General features: G+C 49.0%; 1 protein-coding gene across 1 annotated transcript in view; it reads left to right on the top strand.

The window, feature by feature from the left end:
• The window catches only part of zfhx4 (zinc finger homeobox 4), a 56,847-nt gene that overhangs the window by 33,195 nt on the left and 6,152 nt on the right, over positions 1-17,500 (top strand). Inside the window, 5 exon segments of the mRNA XM_079754627.1 lie at positions 2,050-2,148; positions 10,894-11,027; positions 12,456-12,656; positions 12,998-13,121; positions 13,318-17,500. The exon segment at positions 13,318-17,500 is cut by the window's right edge and continues 1,226 nt beyond it. Coding sequence (XP_079610753.1) covers positions 2,050-2,148; positions 10,894-11,027; positions 12,456-12,656; positions 12,998-13,121; positions 13,318-17,500 — 4,741 coding nt within the window.

Here is a 17,500-nt window from a genome sequence, read left to right on the forward strand (position 1 = left end):
CACACACACACACACACACACACACACACACACACACACACACACACACACACACACACACACACACACACATCGACTCATATGCATCGGCGCAAACATATGCTCTTTGGCGTAGACTGCACACAGACATGCGCACAACACACACTTTAAAGTGCGTGCAGGCGCAAGAAGGAGAAAAAAAAAAACATTATTCTTTTTTTGGGGGGGATACACACACACACACACACATACAAACAAACACAGCTATGCATACATATAGGCACAATTGTGTACCTCAATCACTTCCCCAAAAATTGCCAAATGCAAAATGTCACGCCGTATACAATGTCCACTTAATGTGCAAAGTCGTAAAAAGCAATGGTGCCACGGCTTTGCGTTTGTGTGTTTGTGCGTGTGTGTGATCGTGCATGTGTGTGTGCGTGTGTGTGTGTGTGCGTGTGTGTCCCCATTTGCTCGTTTATTCATTCATGCACTTGTCTTTGTCTCGATCCAAGTGTGTGCTCGCGTCTCCTGGCGTGCCGTTGTGTGTCTGCGTATGTCTGTGTTAGTGTGCGTGTGTGTCTGAATATGTGTGTTTGGGGGGGGGGGGGGGGGGGGTGTACACAGCGCTGAATGAGAAAGGGTTAATGATATCATGTTTCAGAGCTAGGCTCTGCAGACTCCCTCACGCTCGTGACACAATGGCCAGAGTGATTGTATGCAAATGGTGGTTGACCTCAGTGCACCCCGGTGCCTGATTTCTATGAATATGACGCGTGCACGTGTGCACGTGTACACGCCTCTGTCTACGGGTCCATGTTGTTAAAATATGACGGCGGCACGGCGGCAGCCGGCGTAGGATTGATGAGCACAGCTCTTTTTCTACATGCAGAGAAGCACACGCACACAAAAACACACACACACACACACTCACAGAAAGAAACACTTTGACAAACATGCACACGCACACACACACAAACATTGTCAGGTTTTTTTCCATTCTTCTGGGCTGCAATTTTGAACGCTTTTGCTCCCTTTGTGTATGTGTGAGATGGTGTGTCATTATGATGCTTGTGTGTGTGTGTGTGTGTGTGTGTGTGTGTGTGTGTGTGTGTGTGTGTGCTCGTGGTTGATTTTGCATTTGCTCTTGCTCACCATGAGATGGAGGAGGAGGAGGAGGGGTGGGGGGCTGGCTGTGATGGTTTTTGTGTGTGTGTGTGTGTGTGTGTGTGTGGGTGTGGGTGTGTGTAGTGCTGTGTTGCTGGGTTATCTGGCCTCTCTCAGACTGCTCAAAATTCATTACAAAGTGACATCAGCCCAGCCGGAGACAAATGATGGGTGGATGAAAGGGAGCGCCGGGGCTCGGCTAGGATTAGTGTTAGCTTGTGCTAGCGACATGCGCACACACACACACACACACATACACACACACAGGCGAGCTACACTTATACGCACACACACACACACAAATACACAGACACACAAACACGCATAGGGACACACAGCCAGCTACACACACACACACACACATAGGTGAACCACACACACACACACACACACATACAAACACACACACACACATTAATCCACTGGCAGAACACCACAGATACACAGAATTATCAAACAAGGGCTGAACTCTGAGAGATGGGCAGGCTAATCTGCCGGGTGTGTGAGTGTGTGAGCGTTTCAAATATTTTTTTCGCACGATGTTCTTTTCAAAGTTGTGTGTGTGGCTGTATCCATAAAATCATGGCTATTTTCAGAGGTGTTGCAATAAAAGCAGTTTCTCATGCAAGTTCCTATGGACTATGGAATTAAAAAGTCTTAACCAAAAAACTAAACAAATTTATTTCCTTCATTTAGCATTTATATAACAATTATATCTGAAAATATGAAATGGCAGATGGTATATTTATCTGTTAATTATACATGGGAATAAACGTACATTTCCTGTTTTAATATATTTCATATTTCCACCGAACTGTTTAATGATAGCAGTCGATCCATTTTGCTCATTTTCCGGTATTGCATTTTTGGTAACGTTGTGATTTTTCTATCTGTTTCCTTTAGACGAGACCGGCGACGATAGTGAACGCCCTCCTCGCTCCTCGTCCAGGCCTGGACACAACCCCTCTGACCGAGAGCTGGCTGAGGCCAAAAGAGCTGACAGTACGTACACACACACACACACACACACACACACACACACACACACACACACACACACACACACACACACACACACACACACACACACACACACACACACACACACACACACACACACACACACACACACACACACACACACACACACACACACACACGGAGCCCAGCTACCAACTGGGATCGTTCCTACTCTCCTGGATTATCTTTCATTTCTTGCAGTTTCTCTCCGAGATAAGGACCTAGGTTGAGTGTGTGTGTGTGTGTGTGTGTGTGTGTGCAATATCTGAACGCTGCCGTGCAGAAGGCATGTGACCTGCTTTAATTGTTTCCATCTGACAGTAAAAAGAAAGAGAGTTAAAAGCGAGGGACAAGAGGAGCTGGGGTAGGGATGAGGGAAGGCGGGAGGAAGAGGAGGGAGGGCTGAAGGAAGCAAAAGGAGAGGAAGGAACAAGAAGACGAAGGATAAATGGACGGGTTGTGGATATTACCAGCCAGTGTCCAGGCCTACAGATTATTTTTTAATCAAATCAGTTTGCGTGCTTGTAATTTATAAGCGCCTTGCATTAATCTTTGCCGTTCTTGTGCCCTCTCCGATGACATATTAATTTTTCAGAAGCGCAGGATTAGTGGGTTGGTGGGGTGGGGGTTGGTTATGCTGTGTATGTTTTTTTTTTTAATATTGCACGGCCACATCCCTGCATTACCCCTCCATTACCCCCTGCCCACCCTCCCTTCATTTGTCCCTATCCCTTTTCTCTGTTTTTTTCTATAAAAGTATTTATTTTATTTCCCCCTGGGCCTGTCCCGTCCTTTAATTGCTGGACCATCTCTGACCTCATCAGGAGATATTACACAGGATTAGAAACACAGGACAACAACAACACAACAACAAAATAAAAGCAATGTTGATTCCCCGTCCTACAAAATGGAATGGCGGAAATACGAAAAAAAGAAAAGGAATAAAAAACGCAAAGCCCCGATGTGTGTTTGTAAAATAATACAGGGTGTGCTCGTAGGGGTGGGGCGACCGCAGCCTTCACAATAGTGTCCTGCTATTCTGGGAGCGGTAGAGAGAGAGAGAGAGAGAGATACATAACATTGAATGCCCCTCCAGCTACACCCTGGTTGAATGTGTGTGTGTGGGGGGGGGGCTCTGTTAGTGTGATTTAACCAAATAGGAATTCATATGGCCCTTTTATGTATGAGATGGAGATCCGTGGCTTGAGATGAATATTGCATGGGGTCTCGCCGTCTGCCTGTCTCCCTGTCTGTGTCTATGTGTATTTATGTCCGTCTGCCTGCCTGTCTGTCTGTCTGTGGGTCCGTCTGTGTGTCGGCTGGTCGGCGGGTCCCCCTGTATATCTATAAGTATGTCTGTCTACCCCTGCCTGTCTCCCTCTCTCATCTATCTTCCTTGTTTATGCATCTCCCTCTCCCCCATCCCATTCCCCCTATCTGTTAGCATGCACTCCCCTCTCAAACACACACACACACACACACACACACACACACACACACACACACACACACACACACACACACACACACACACACACACACACACACACACACACACACACACACACACACACACACACACACACACACACACACACAGGCATCTCCCCCCCCCCCCCCCCCCATGCTAGTACCTATAGTGCCATAATGTGAGACTTCCAATGAGAGCTGGCTGTTGGCGGGGGCCAGTTAGTTTAGCCAGTCATCTATCTTAAGCGCTATCTCTCCTGACAGCACCATCTGACAGGCTGGGGGCGGCGGGGGAACCACCATGCATGCATTTCTGTATGCATATTACCACCGGCGTCATTTAAACGCGTCCCCAAAATGCAAAGCAGCCAATCAGAGGGCGAGTCCAGGGTGGGGGGGGGACTCTCCGACCCCTTGAACCGTGTGTGTGTGTGTGTGTGTGTGTGTGTGTGTGTGTCTGTCTATGTCTGCGTGCATGCAGGCGTGCCGGGGGCCGTTTATGATAGCATTTATTAGAAATGGACGCGTCTGAAATTGTAGTATTTGAATATTTGGAACCTTCCCACCCCGAAAATATCCCCTTTCACCCAAGTATGTTTTTGTTTTTATCAGATCGCCGTTGTGTCGAGGGGAACGCAACCCTTTAAAAAAAAGCAACGCTAAAGCTTGTTTATCTATTTAACCGTTTCTGCATTAATTTCTGTGTGTTCGGATTTGAGTTTTTCCTTTAAGTCCACCATATGCGCGTGTTGTTATGCTAGCAGGGGCATCAGGAACAGCAGGGACCAGGACCCTTTTTTTTTCCTTTTTTTTTTTGCCGGCTTAGTGGCAGCACTTTGATTTAGCATCTTCTTTCATTGAGACTGCCGGGGTTAGGATGGAGTTGGCGGGGGTGGGGATCTCTTGGGGGTGAGTCGGGGGGGGGGGGGGGGGGGGGGGATTACGGGGGTGCCCAAAGTGAGCAGTTGCCGAGTGCTTGCGCACTTCACCAACGAACAGAAACGGGACCCTTTTTTTAAACAAGGAGGAAGAATTAGACCCGTGGACCAGATAGGGGAGAGAGCAAATCTGAATCAAGAGGGCGGGGGGTGAAAAAAAAAAGGCAGCAATACAGAAGCCTTTTAGATTCGAGGCAGTGAGAGTTATATCCCCCTTTGCTTCATTTACATTGTCTTTCTGCTTTTAATCCCATGTCACTTTAGATTAATTATAATCCATGCTGCATTTCCCATGCAAATTTTTCCTCCCCATCGTGGATTACTTCCAGATAGAGGCGGTGCGTGTGTGTATGTATAGCCAGCGCGTGTCATCCTCTTCCATGGCTCAGGGGCCCCACTCCTCATAAATAGACCCCCCCCCCCCCACACACAAAGGGACCCCCCGTTGGAGCCATTCGAAACGACAGGCCTGCGTTAAGAATCTCCTTACTCCCAACATATTCACTCCATTGTTTTACATACACATCTCCGATCAATAACGACGTTTAATGAGACAATAACACGCAACAAGATCGTTCAAGTTTGTTTACACACATACGTGGCCTGTATCTACATGAATCTCTTTGAATTAGTACCCATTTGAAATTAATTTCAAGCCCGGAACATGATTAAAATACATTAACGATATTAGCATATTAAATTGAAAGCCCGGAGCTCTTGTTTGGGTGTGTGTGTGTGTGTTGCTGGAGGACAGAGGGTTTGGTGTGTTCTCTCGATGGCATGATGGGACTGTTGAGCGTCTCTGCAGATCCGTCAAATATGACAAGTCTGTGTTTCATATTTATCTCCTGTCGTAACAGAAGATGGAAATTGGAGAGACTGAGTGAGAGAAACCGTACGAGAGGAACGGCGGACATTAAAATCACGCACCACAAAACAAGAGACTGATGCGCTATCCCGCCTTCCCTTGTTCTATCCGTCTTGTTCTCTCTCTCCCTCCATCTCGCTAAAAATCTGCATTCTTTCTCCCCTTGCTCCTGGCTTGTCATCCTTGCTCTCTTTATCGCTTCCTTGCTCTCTCTCTCTCTCTCTGTCACTCTCTCTGTCTCTCTCTCTCCCTGTCTCTCTCTTTCTCCCTTTCTACCTCTAGCTCCCTCTCTCCCTGCCTCTCTCTCTCCCTGCCTCTCTCTCTCCCTGTCTCTCCCTTTCTCCCTCTCTCTCTCTCCCTTTCTCCCTCTCTCCCTCCAGCTCTCTCCCTCTGTGTCCCTGTCTCTCCCTCCCTCCCTCTGTGTCCCTGCCTCTCCCCCCCCTCTCTCCCTCTGTGTCCCTGCCTCTCCCCCCCTCTCTCTCTCCCTCTTCGTCCCTGCCTCTCCCCCCCTCTCTCTCCCTCTGTGTCCCCGCCTCTCCCCCCCTCTCTCTCCCTCTGTGTCCCTGCCTCTCCCCCCCTCTCTCTCCCTCTGTGTCCCTGCCTCTCCCCCCCTTTCTCTCCCTCTGTGTCCCTGCCTCTCCCCCCCTCTCTCTCCCTGAGGCTACAGCGGGACCGTGAGTGGTTCCGTGGGAGTTTCGGGTTCAGAGTGTGGCGCTGTAATGTTATCGGGTGACCGGGGGTCAGCCTAATGCGTAACCCCGGAGCTCTAGACCAGTAAATCATGGGGCCGGGGCCCGGGCCCTCTCCCCGGCCCCTGCTCTGGCCGGCTCCCCTCAGCCCCCTCGTCCCACCCCCCCCCACACACAACGCAGCCTCCCCCCAGCCCTCACCCTCCAAGATTTACTGCTCTGTAACCTTAGCCAGTCTGCCAGGGCTCAGGGCGGCTAAATTGAATACTAAATCCAAAGAATTGCAGCCCCCCCCATCACCACCACCACCACCACCACCTCCTCATCCACCCACCCCTCCAATCCCACCCCTCCACCCACCCAATTCCCCAGCCCCACCCCACCACCAAACATACAACCACACACAAACACCCCCTCTGACACACACACACACACACACACACACACACACACACACAAGCACATCCATAAACACAACACATAACCGCTTCCTCCCAGACCACCGTTGCCGTTGATAGACTTCTTTTTCATTTTTTTCCCTCCCACCCACTCGACCTTGTATATTTCTGTAGTGGTGGGCTTATGTAAAATAAATAATAATCGCGAAATGAAATGTCACAAACGTCACAAAAGATTCAGATTGTTGAAAGGAAGGCAGGGGGGGAAGAGGAAAGGGAAGACGGGTGATTGCACGGAGCATTCCACCTCTTTGTTTACCTGCTTGCAGATTTGATCATACCGCGACGGGTTTAGACAATATAAATATTACTACCTGAGGAACATTTGGAAATACGTGTGCTTGTTTGTGTATATATTGAGGATGGGGGGGAAGCTAATTTTGCTTTTGGTTCACTTTGCACAAAATGTCTTACCCTTTAAGACAGAAAAGGGCAGATTCTATAATAGTTGCACGGGGAACCCATTAGCAGTGATGGTATTGTTGCTCCTCCCGGCTTTTTTTGAAGAACAATTTCCGGTAGAAATATCCCCAGGTTGTTTTAATAAGCCCTGCCGCAACACAACATCTCTTTTCTCTCTCCTTACCTGCCGCATCATTTTTTTCTCCTCCCCAATTATTCTCTAATGTCGGCCTCCATCTTTCTTTACCTCCCAGCCTATTCTCCCGCATCTTCTCTCTCTCTCTCTCTCTCTCTCTCTCTCTCTCTCTCTCTCTCTCTCTCTCTCTCTCTCTCAATCTATGCATCCCTATATCGTTCCCTAACTCTTCTTCGCTTTACATTTCCTCGCTCGTGCGAGCTAGCTTGCCGTGCGGCTGCCTAAACGCCATTGGCAGCTGCAAATAAAGATGGGTGGCGAGTGCGGCCCCCTTTGCTTCGCAGATTCCCCGCGCCCCACACCCCACAAGCAAACACACATACACACACACGCAGACACCACCCCTCGCAATGCAAAAGTGGGCCGGGAGTGTCATAAATCACCTTTTGATTTATCTAATCAAGCGGGGTCCTGCCGCATGCAAGGCATTTGTCATTGGTTGTGGTGGTGGTGGTGGTGGTGGTGGTGGTGGGGGAAGAGAGATGGTGTCAGGTCTATTCTGGCCCCCACACACACACACACACACACACACACACACAACAAGCCAACCCCCCTTCACTGAGATCCAGCTGGTCTGGTCCACGTCATAGCGGAGAGAATAAAAATGTATAAAAAAACAGGAGAGGGGTGGGGGGTTCACGGTGGCTGGGGTGAAAGGACAGAGTCATTAAGGGGGCGCAGAGCAAGCTTGGGAGGGGAGGGGGGGGGACAAAGAGGAATGAGAGAGTGAGAGAGAGAGAGAGAGAAAGAGAGAGAGAGAAGAAAGAGAGAGTGTCTTGTCTTAGTGGAGACCCATCCCGCACTCTGTCTCACTATTCATTCTCAGAAGGGGGGGGGTATGTTTTTGTGTCACTCTGCCGTTCTCTCGTCCCTTCTCTCTCTCCTCCACTCTCTTAATACAACATGGACGTCACCTGGATGTGATGCAGAATAAATACAATTCCTCACCTGCCCTGCATGGATTGTGGCTCCGGTGAGCAGGAGGGACACACCGTGGCTTTTGTATTATGGAATGGGGGGGGGGGGGGGATAATGTCCTTGGACTAGTATATATATTTTTACGCAATTCTATGCCTTGAAACGACTTTATGATACACTCGTATGTCTCGCCACTTAAAGCGCCCTAAGTGGCTACGCGGTGAAGAAGCGCCCTCTCCCTCTGTCTTCATCTACCTCTCTGTCTCTCTCTCTCTTTCACTCCCTCTTTCTCTCTCTCTCTCTCTCCACCTGTCTCTCTCTCTCACTCTCAACATTAAAGGTTAGGCGACTGGCTTTTTTTTTTCCTCCACGCCTCGAGTGTCATAAGTGTTGATGGAAGCAGTAGGTCAAAGACGAATCAAAACCAGGACAGATCTTTGTGTCGGGGAGGTGCACACGCACACACACACACACACACACACACACACACACACACACACACACACACACACTCGATATGATGGTAATCAATGGCGAAGCGGCGGTTGTCTTTTCCTCATTGCATTGTAAATGTGTTTGCCTTCCTCTTGCCCGACCAATCGTCTCGTCCCTCTCCCCTTTCAGGCGCGGGATGTGATTTAGTTGCAAATTGACTGGAGGACGGAGGCAAAAATTGAAAGTTGAAATTAGAACCGGTCACAATAAATACACCGGGCGGGTCGGACCGCGTGACCACGATCCGCTTCCCGGGACAGGCTCTGTCTTCTCGACCAATGGTGTGTCTGGGAAGGGGTGGTGGGGGCGGGAGGAGGTGGTCTTTTTCGCGAAATAGATGGCGTGCACACACACACACACGCATAGGTACACACACACACACACACACACTAGCTCTGCAGGGACCATCAGCGGTGCTGGAAGACAAGATTACCTCGCTATTCCGAGCCGCGAAGCAATTCTCGGATGTTCTTGGAAATTCACATTGTGCCCTTGTGTTTTTTTTTTCTTCTTCTCTTTCCTCGCTGTCTCCTTCTTTGTTCCTTTTTTTTCCCGCCTCTCCCCTTTCTATCTTTCTCCTCTCTCTCCCCTATCTCTCTCTCTCCCCCACCCACCCTCTCTCTCTCTTTCACTTTCTCTCTCTCTCTCTCTCTCTCTCTCTCTCTCTCTCTCTCTCTCTCTCTCTCTCTCTCTCTCTCTATCCCTCTCTCTCTCTATCCCTCTCTCTCTCCCCCTTCCCTCTCACTCGCACTGTCACTTTCCTTGACAGGCCAATATTTCAGGCTGCAGATATAGGGGATTACAAATAAAATAAGTGGAACGACTACTTAATACAACAGAATTAAAATGCATGAACGCGTCGGTCGGGATGGATACGCCGACCAGTACAAACACGGTCCATGGAATCATACCAAATACAAAATGTTTTCTTTCACCCCTCCCTCCTGCTCCCTCCCTCCCCCTGCCTCCCCCTGCCTCCCCCCTCCCTCCCTTGCACAGCTCTACCACTCCACCCCTTCCCCTCCTCTCTCTATGTATCAGTGCTTTGATTTCCCTCTTTTTTCTCCATTTTGTGCATCCACCGTGAAGCGTTGCTGCACAGGAGGCTCACTTATTGCTTTGAGTGACCAGACGAGAAAGGGTGGAAGAGCGTGGGGTGGGGAGGCAGAGAGAGAGGGAGGGGGAGAGAGAGAGAGGAGAGAGGAGAGAGGAAGTGAGGGAGAGAAAAAGGGAAGAAAGGGGAGAGGGAGAGGAGAGAGAGGGGGGAGAGGGAAGGGAGAAAGAAAGAGAGGGGGGAGCGGCTATTGCTGTGTCTTTGTGTTGTTGCAGAGCTGGTAAATTGCGGTGGCAGACCATAGCGGGCGCTGCACTGCCTGTATCTTCAGATGAGGCTAATGAAAGATTTATCAGCGGCTGCAGCATTTACTAAATACAACCAGAGGCTGATCCCCCTCTGCACTGAGCCTTGCTGTTAACGTCACACACGCTCACACACACACACGCACACATGTCACACATAAAACACACACACACACAATACGCTACACAGCTGCTGCCACCGTACCACCGGCCGTGACCAAGCCATGGAAATGTTGCATCCTCCGCCGACACAGAAGTTGTTTAGGCGGCTGGGGAAATGTATATGAACTAATGAAGTGTATAATATTACCATAACATTTAATGTATGTCTTGCTGTGATAATGAGTCTGCATGAGGGTTTTTTTCCTTCCCCATTTCACATGTCCTTGGGGCAGAGGGAAAGAGGGAAAAAAGCGTTGGTGGCGCTGCATGTGGAAGTAGATGAGAATAATACAGCAGGGCATGTTTCGTACGCAGGCCTGTGGTGTCTCTCTGTCGTGTCGTGGTGTCATTTTCATTTTTCAGTCCTGCTTAATATTAATTGGATAAGACTTGCCTTACCGTTAAGTAACAGCGGGTTTGAGTCAAGATTGAGTTTTTGATTGGTTTTGGTTTTCTACCATACCACGTTAGGAAATGTTGAAGCTAAATAAAGATTTTTAATCAATCAATGTCCCCCTTTTTTTGGATTGTTAATTAATCCTGGTGCTCCTCATACAGAATGTATGAACCCAAGGGCACTAAGGACGTCAGCTTGAAACCCGTTTGTTTGTTCGTTATGTTATGTTATTTTCTTACAAATGTATCCTGAATAGGTCATCCCCAACTCGACTGTAAACAGATGTACGAACAACGCACAAACTGTGAATATAAATTACGTCGGCATCCATTCTCATTCTCACTGTACTGTTCCCCCTGTCTCCGCCTATTGTAGGAGTGAACGCCATGTCTAAAGAGGTGACAGCCAGTAACGCCCTGTCCAAGCGCTCCCTCATGCCCGACCGCCAGGTTGACAGCCCACCCAAGAGGCCCAAGTCCAATGAGGCAAAGATCTCCGTCAGTGAGCAGGTAAGGGTGACCTCGTGGCAGTCTATGTGCCTGACATAAAACACATAATGTCCGGTGTAAAGGAATCTGAGAAAGGTTTATTAATAAGGTTACCACTTCCCACAGGCTTTTATTTATTAGTACCCCTTTTCTAAAATGATGGGTCTTTTACTTTGGAAGGAAATCGGTAGCTTGCACTTTACTATTATCTGGTATCTACTATGGTGTGGTATCTACTTCTTGGGGGGGGGGCACAGAGCCTGGGCGGGAAAACATCAGGAAAGGAGGGGGGAGAGGAGAGTTACACCTTGTTTTATGTTTTTGTGACGGAGATATTGTACCGCAGAATAAAAAACAAATTTGCGCGAGTGGATGAAGCCTTCACAAGGGGAGTTTAATTAGCGTATTACTACAGTAGCCACTCTACACAGTCTACAAGATTATTACTGCCGGGCTGAGTTTTGTATGCGCCAATTACACGCGACCAGAATCACCTCGCCTCAGCAACATGTTTGGTCGAATCAAATATGAAAGCGAAAGAAAGTGAAATGCTTCCTCCTCCCACACTAAGAAACGAACAAAGCCCATCCCACCGACCATTATGCAGTGACCTCATGGCTAGAACCTCACCGGTAGATAAGAGAAATGCCAGGCTAAGCATGTAGCATGTTGCTGGCGCCATTGATCCACCAATAGGTCTCCATTGACTGTGTGACAGGGCTTTTTAGCATCAAGCAGGCTCCCTCTTTGTGCTCTTAAGTGGAATACCTGCACTAGTCTTGCCCCCCTCCCCCCACATACCCACCCCCATCGGCTTCCCCTTTGCATCTCTTTAAATTATATGTGTTTTTAAATTAGATTATGAAGTATTAGCTTGTCTGCCGCTGGACCCCTGCGAGCAGGCAGGACTTAGTCATTTCAGAAATGGATTCCATTAAGACAGGTGGTGGCAGCCGTACGCGGGGTACTCCGTCTAATGAGGGCGTAGGTGTACTTTTGGAGGGTGCACACCTTTGTCATCTTTAATTTACTGATTAGAATTTCCAAGGCAATCGCGGTTTTCTTTCTTTCTTTTTATTTTTTTTGCTCGTAAAAATTGCATGAGTTGCAGGACTTAAATGAATTATATATGAAATAAGGTTGATCAACATTTTCCGTGATAAGTTGAAGGGGGGAAGGGACAGGGAGTGAAGAGTGGATTGCTAGCACCACGCTAAAGGAGGAATATGTTAATATTTTTTCCTTGATTCCTGTTTTGTTATTCTCTATAAAAATGCAATGTCTAGAAAGCAAAGTTAAGATGGACGATACACTACTCTGTATATACACCAAATGTTTACAACACACAGGCTTTCTCTGTGTTATTATTATTATTATTATTATGATCGTTATTATATCTTGTGTTCTCCCTCTCTAATCCTCTCCCATTTTGCATCCTGCAATTTTCAGGTACAGCAGTGTCCGTACTGCAATTACAGCAGCAAAGATGCCAACCGCATGCAGCTTCATGTGATGTCCCAGCATTCGATGCAGCCGGTGATCCGCTGCCCACTGTGCCAGGACGTCCTGAGCAACAAGATTCATCTGCAGCTGCATCTCACCCACCTGCACAGTGTGGCCCCTGACTGTGTGGAGAAACTGATCATGACCGTAAGTCAGTGGGTTGAGGAGAATGCAGTTTTAAGCTGGGTTGTTTTCTTAAATATATATATATTTATATATATTGTATTTAAAAACAAATCTAGGGCAATTTATCAAGCCTACCCAGTATTCCCTCTAGGTCAACTGTCTATAAAATAATTCTCATGCATTTATATCGGTCTCCCTGGATACACTCTCCCACCCACAGGCTCTTGGAAAAACAAATTCTGACGCATGTGCTTTGCTTTAAGGGGTGGGAACATGAGGTTTCTTTGACCCGATATTTCATTTTAGTTGCAAACTTTCCAATAGTCTGCATGTTAATTCAACATGTCCTTTGTTCTCTATAGGTGGTTGGACCTGACACAATGCCAACGCCAAACAATATAATGCATCCCGCTCCTGGACAAGAGAAGGCTCTTGCTTTGATGGACTCCCTCCCTGCCCTCTCTGAGGGCCCCGGGAAGTCTCAAGGTAGCCGTCCTATACTTCTTTGTGTACTGTTCCGTACATAGACTTATCTTATTATTCATTTCATTCAGTTCATTTTAATAGAAATTGACCTCTAGTGAAGACAATTTAAAGATATACATAATGTTAATATTTACGTTGGGTTGTGCATTTTGCAAATATGTTCACATATTGACCCGTTTCTTCTGATCTTTTTTAGGAAACAACTCAAAGGATGAACTGATGCTCACCCATGAGAAAACTGAAATGGACCAGGCGGAAGAGCTGAAGCCCCCGAAGGAGGCCCCTGAGGCCCCGGACTGGAAGAGGACCAGTGGGCATGGACACGAGAGCAAGTCTCCGGACAGCCTGCAGGACCATCTCAATGAGCTCCAAAGGCTCCAGCAGCAGCAGCAGCAGCTTTCCGTCTCTGATCGGCACGTGTACAAGTATCGATGCAACCACTGCAGCCTGGCCTTCAAGACCATGCAGAAGCTTCAGATCCATTCCCAGTACCACGCCATCCGAGCCGCCACCATGTGCAGCCTTTGCCAGCGCAGCTTCAGGACCTTTATGGCCCTGAGGAAGCACTTGGAGAACGGCCACCCGGAGCTGAGCGAGGCGGAGGTCCAGCAGCTCATCGGAAGCCTGCCGGTGAACGGAGACATTACCGAGAGTGAAGCGAGGGCCTTGGAGGAAGCTCAGGCCTTCGAACACGACTTGGACAAAGACGACGAGATGGACCAAGAGGAGAAGCCCAGTCCTACAGGAAGTGACAGCAGCTCCTTGCTAGACGAAATGGGAGCAGAACCAAAACGTACCCTACCCTTTAGAAAGGGGCCAAACTTTACAATGGAGAAGTTTTTAGACCCTTCCCGACCCTACAAGTGCACAGTTTGCAAAGAGTCTTTTACTCAAAAGAATATACTGCTAGTCCACTATAATTCAGTTTCTCACCTGCACAAGCTAAAGAAGGTCCTGCAAGAAGCCTCAAGCCCAGTACCACAAGAAACAAGCAACAGCATTGACAACAAACCATTCAAATGCAATATCTGCAACGTTGCCTACAGCCAAAGTTCAACCCTTGAGATTCACATGAGGTCCGTGCTACACCAGACCAAAGCCAGAACAGCCAAAAGCGAAAGCAGCAGCGGCATCTCCGGAACTAGTGGCCCAGTGCCAGCAAAGAGCCCAGCGCCATCCGCGCAAGGGTCCAGCAACAACCAAGACAGTGCTAGGAGTGGAACACCTTCTGCCAACAAAGAAAACTCAGTGGAAGCCAAAGAAAGTAACAGCAGCAGCAACAGCAACGCTAAACAAAGCACGACTACTGATCACGTCTCAGCTCAGGCGAGCAGTCACCAGACCGCTCAGTCAAATGCCCAGCTACAGATGCAGCTCCAGCACGAGCTCCAGCAGCAGGCTGCCTTCTTCCAGCCTCAGTTCCTTAACCCGGCATTCTTCCCCCATTTCCCCATGACTCCAGAGTCACTGCTGCAGTTCCAACAGCCCCAGTTCCTCTTCCCCTTTTACATCCCAGGAGCAGAGTTCAACCTTAGCCCAGAGCTGGCGCTACACTCTGCAGCTGCGTTTGGCATGCCTGGCCTCACTGGATCGTTCTTGGAGGACTTGAAGCAGCAGATGCAGCAGCAGCATGTGATGCAGCAGGCTCAGCAACAGGCTCAGCAACAGCAGCAGCAGCAACAGCAGCAGCAACAGCAGCAGCAGCATCAACAGCAGCAACAAGCCAACCAGAATCACCTTCAGCAGCAGAAGAACCTGCAGATGCAGAACCATAAAACCAAAATGGAGCCTAGCGCTGTGTCTGTATCTGATATCCAAATGTCCAGGGAGGCAGAAGAGCACCATGAGAAACATGAGGGCAGAGCAAAGACAGACAACGGAGGCGAGGCAGTCAATGATGGAGGAAAAGACAGCAAAGAGTCCAAAAAGTCCAAGTTCTCCGAGCCTTCAATTCCTCCCCCACGTATCGTGTCAGGAGCTAGAGGAAACGCCGCCAAGGCCCTTTTGGAGAACTTTGGATTTGAACTTGTTATCCAGTACAATGAGAACAGACAGAAAAACCAGAGGAAGAACAAAGAAGGAGGTGAACAGGTGGAGATCAACAATGACAAGCTGGAGTGTGGCATGTGCGGCAAACTCTTCTCTAACATGCTGATTCTCAAAAGCCACCAGGAGCACGTTCACAGCCAATTTTTCCCCTATGTTGAGCTTGAGAAGTTCGCCCAGCAGTACAGAGAGGCTTATGACAAACTCTACCCCATTAACCCTGCTTCACCTGAGACTCCCCCACCACCACCTCCTCCTCCGCCACCACCACCTCCCGCACCGGCACCGGTTACGGCTCCTCAGCCTCCACCGGCATCGATGAACAAACCCCAAACCCCAGCGCCATCACCTGTACCTGTTCAACATCAGGTTCCACACCAGCCTTCCCACCAGGTGTCACCACCCCAGCCACCACCTCCTCCCCCGCCACCCCCTCCTCCCCCTCAACCCCAACAGGTGCAGCTCCAAGTGCCCATGGATATGCCCATGTTCTCCCCAATGATGATGCAGTCTGTTCAACACCCAGGACTGACCCTCCAGATGCCTACCATGGAGTCGCTGACGTCTGATCTCACACAGCTGTGTCAACAGCAGCTGGGTCTTGACCCGAACTTCCTCCGCCAGTCCCAGTTCAAGCGTCCACGAACACGCATCACTGACGACCAACTGAAGATCCTCAGAGCTCATTTTGACATCAACAACTCTCCCAATGAAGAGCAAATTCAGGAGATGTCAGAGAAGTCCGGTCTGCCCCAGAAGGTCATCAAGCACTGGTTCCGTAACACCCTCTTCAAAGAGCGGCAGCGAAGCAAAGACTCACCGTACAACTTCAGTATCCCTCCCATGACTACATTGGAAGATATACGAATGGAACCGCAGATGAATGCGCTGGAATACTACAGAACGGAATCAGGAATGAACAAGAGGTCCTCCCGGACCCGGTTCACTGATTATCAACTGAGAGTGCTTCAAGATTTCTTCGACACCAATGCCTATCCTAAGGATGATGAGATCGAGCAGCTGTCTACTGTGCTCAACCTCCCAACTCGTGTTATAGTCGTGTGGTTTCAGAACGCCCGCCAGAAAGCCCGGAAGAGCTATGAGAACCAGGCGGATTGTAAAGACAATGAGAAGAAAGAGCTGACCAATGAGCGTTACATCAGAACCAGCAACATGCAGTACCAGTGTAAAAAGTGCAACATCGTGTTCCCACGTATCTTTGACCTTATCACCCACCAGAAAAAGCAGTGTTACAAGGATGAGGATGAGGAAGGCAGTGAGGAAATTCCCATTGTGGAATTCTTAGACACTGTAGAACCGGGACCGGCAAGGATAAAACAAATTACTCCAGAGCCGCCCAAGCAGCTCCAGGCTACTATCACCAACTCTGGCTCAATCTCCCCTCTGATGCCGTCTCTCCGTCCTAGCATGGGGAAGACCTCCCCTAAGCCTGAGATGACTCCTGAGGTGAAACCCAAACAGACTGAGAGTGCGCCCTCACCAGTGGTGAAGACACTGTCAGAGCCAAGACCATCTAAGGCCTCGACACCTCAGCCTCCGCCACCGAAGCCAACCCAGTCGCAGATGTCAAGGCCCCATTCTCAACCGCAGTCAGCTGCAGTACCCTCAAGCTCACTCTCACTGGCCCTGTCCTCACTGACAAACAGCCTCCCTCATCAGATGCTGCAGTACCAGTGTGATCAGTGTAAGATTGCATTCCCCAGCATGGAATTGTGGCAAGAACACCAGCATATGCATTTCCTTGCTGCTCAAAATCAATTTCTTCATTCCCAGTTTCTGGAAAGGCCGCTTGATATGCCCTATATGATATTTGACCCCAATAACCCACTGATGGCTAGCCAACTGTTGGCTGGAGGCCTCTCACAGATGCCTTCTCAAAGCAGTTCCGGCCCGTCCTCTACACTTGGTTCGGGGTCAATGAAACGGAAACTTGACGAGAAGGAAGAAAATGCCAATGACAAAGACGGCGGAAACAGTAGTGAAGAACAACACAGAGACAAACGTCTGAGAACCACCATCACACCCGAACAACTGGAGGTTCTTTATGACAAATACCTACTGGACTCTAACCCAACCCGAAAGATGCTGGACCATATTGCTAGAGAGGTGGGTCTTAAGAAGAGAGTTGTGCAAGTCTGGTTCCAGAACACCCGTGCCAGGGAAAGAAAAGGGCAGTTCAGAGCGATTGGGCCCTCCCAGTCCCACAAGAAATGCCCCTTTTGCAGAGCACTATTTAAAGCAAAATCAGCGCTCGATAGTCACATACGCTCTCGACACTGGCATGAGGCTAAACAGGCAGGATTCAGTTTGCC

The sequence above is a fragment of the Pollachius pollachius genome (genome assembly GCF_949987615.1).
Source record: "Pollachius pollachius genome assembly, chromosome: 17".
Taxonomy (NCBI): domain Eukaryota; kingdom Metazoa; phylum Chordata; class Actinopteri; order Gadiformes; family Gadidae; genus Pollachius; species Pollachius pollachius.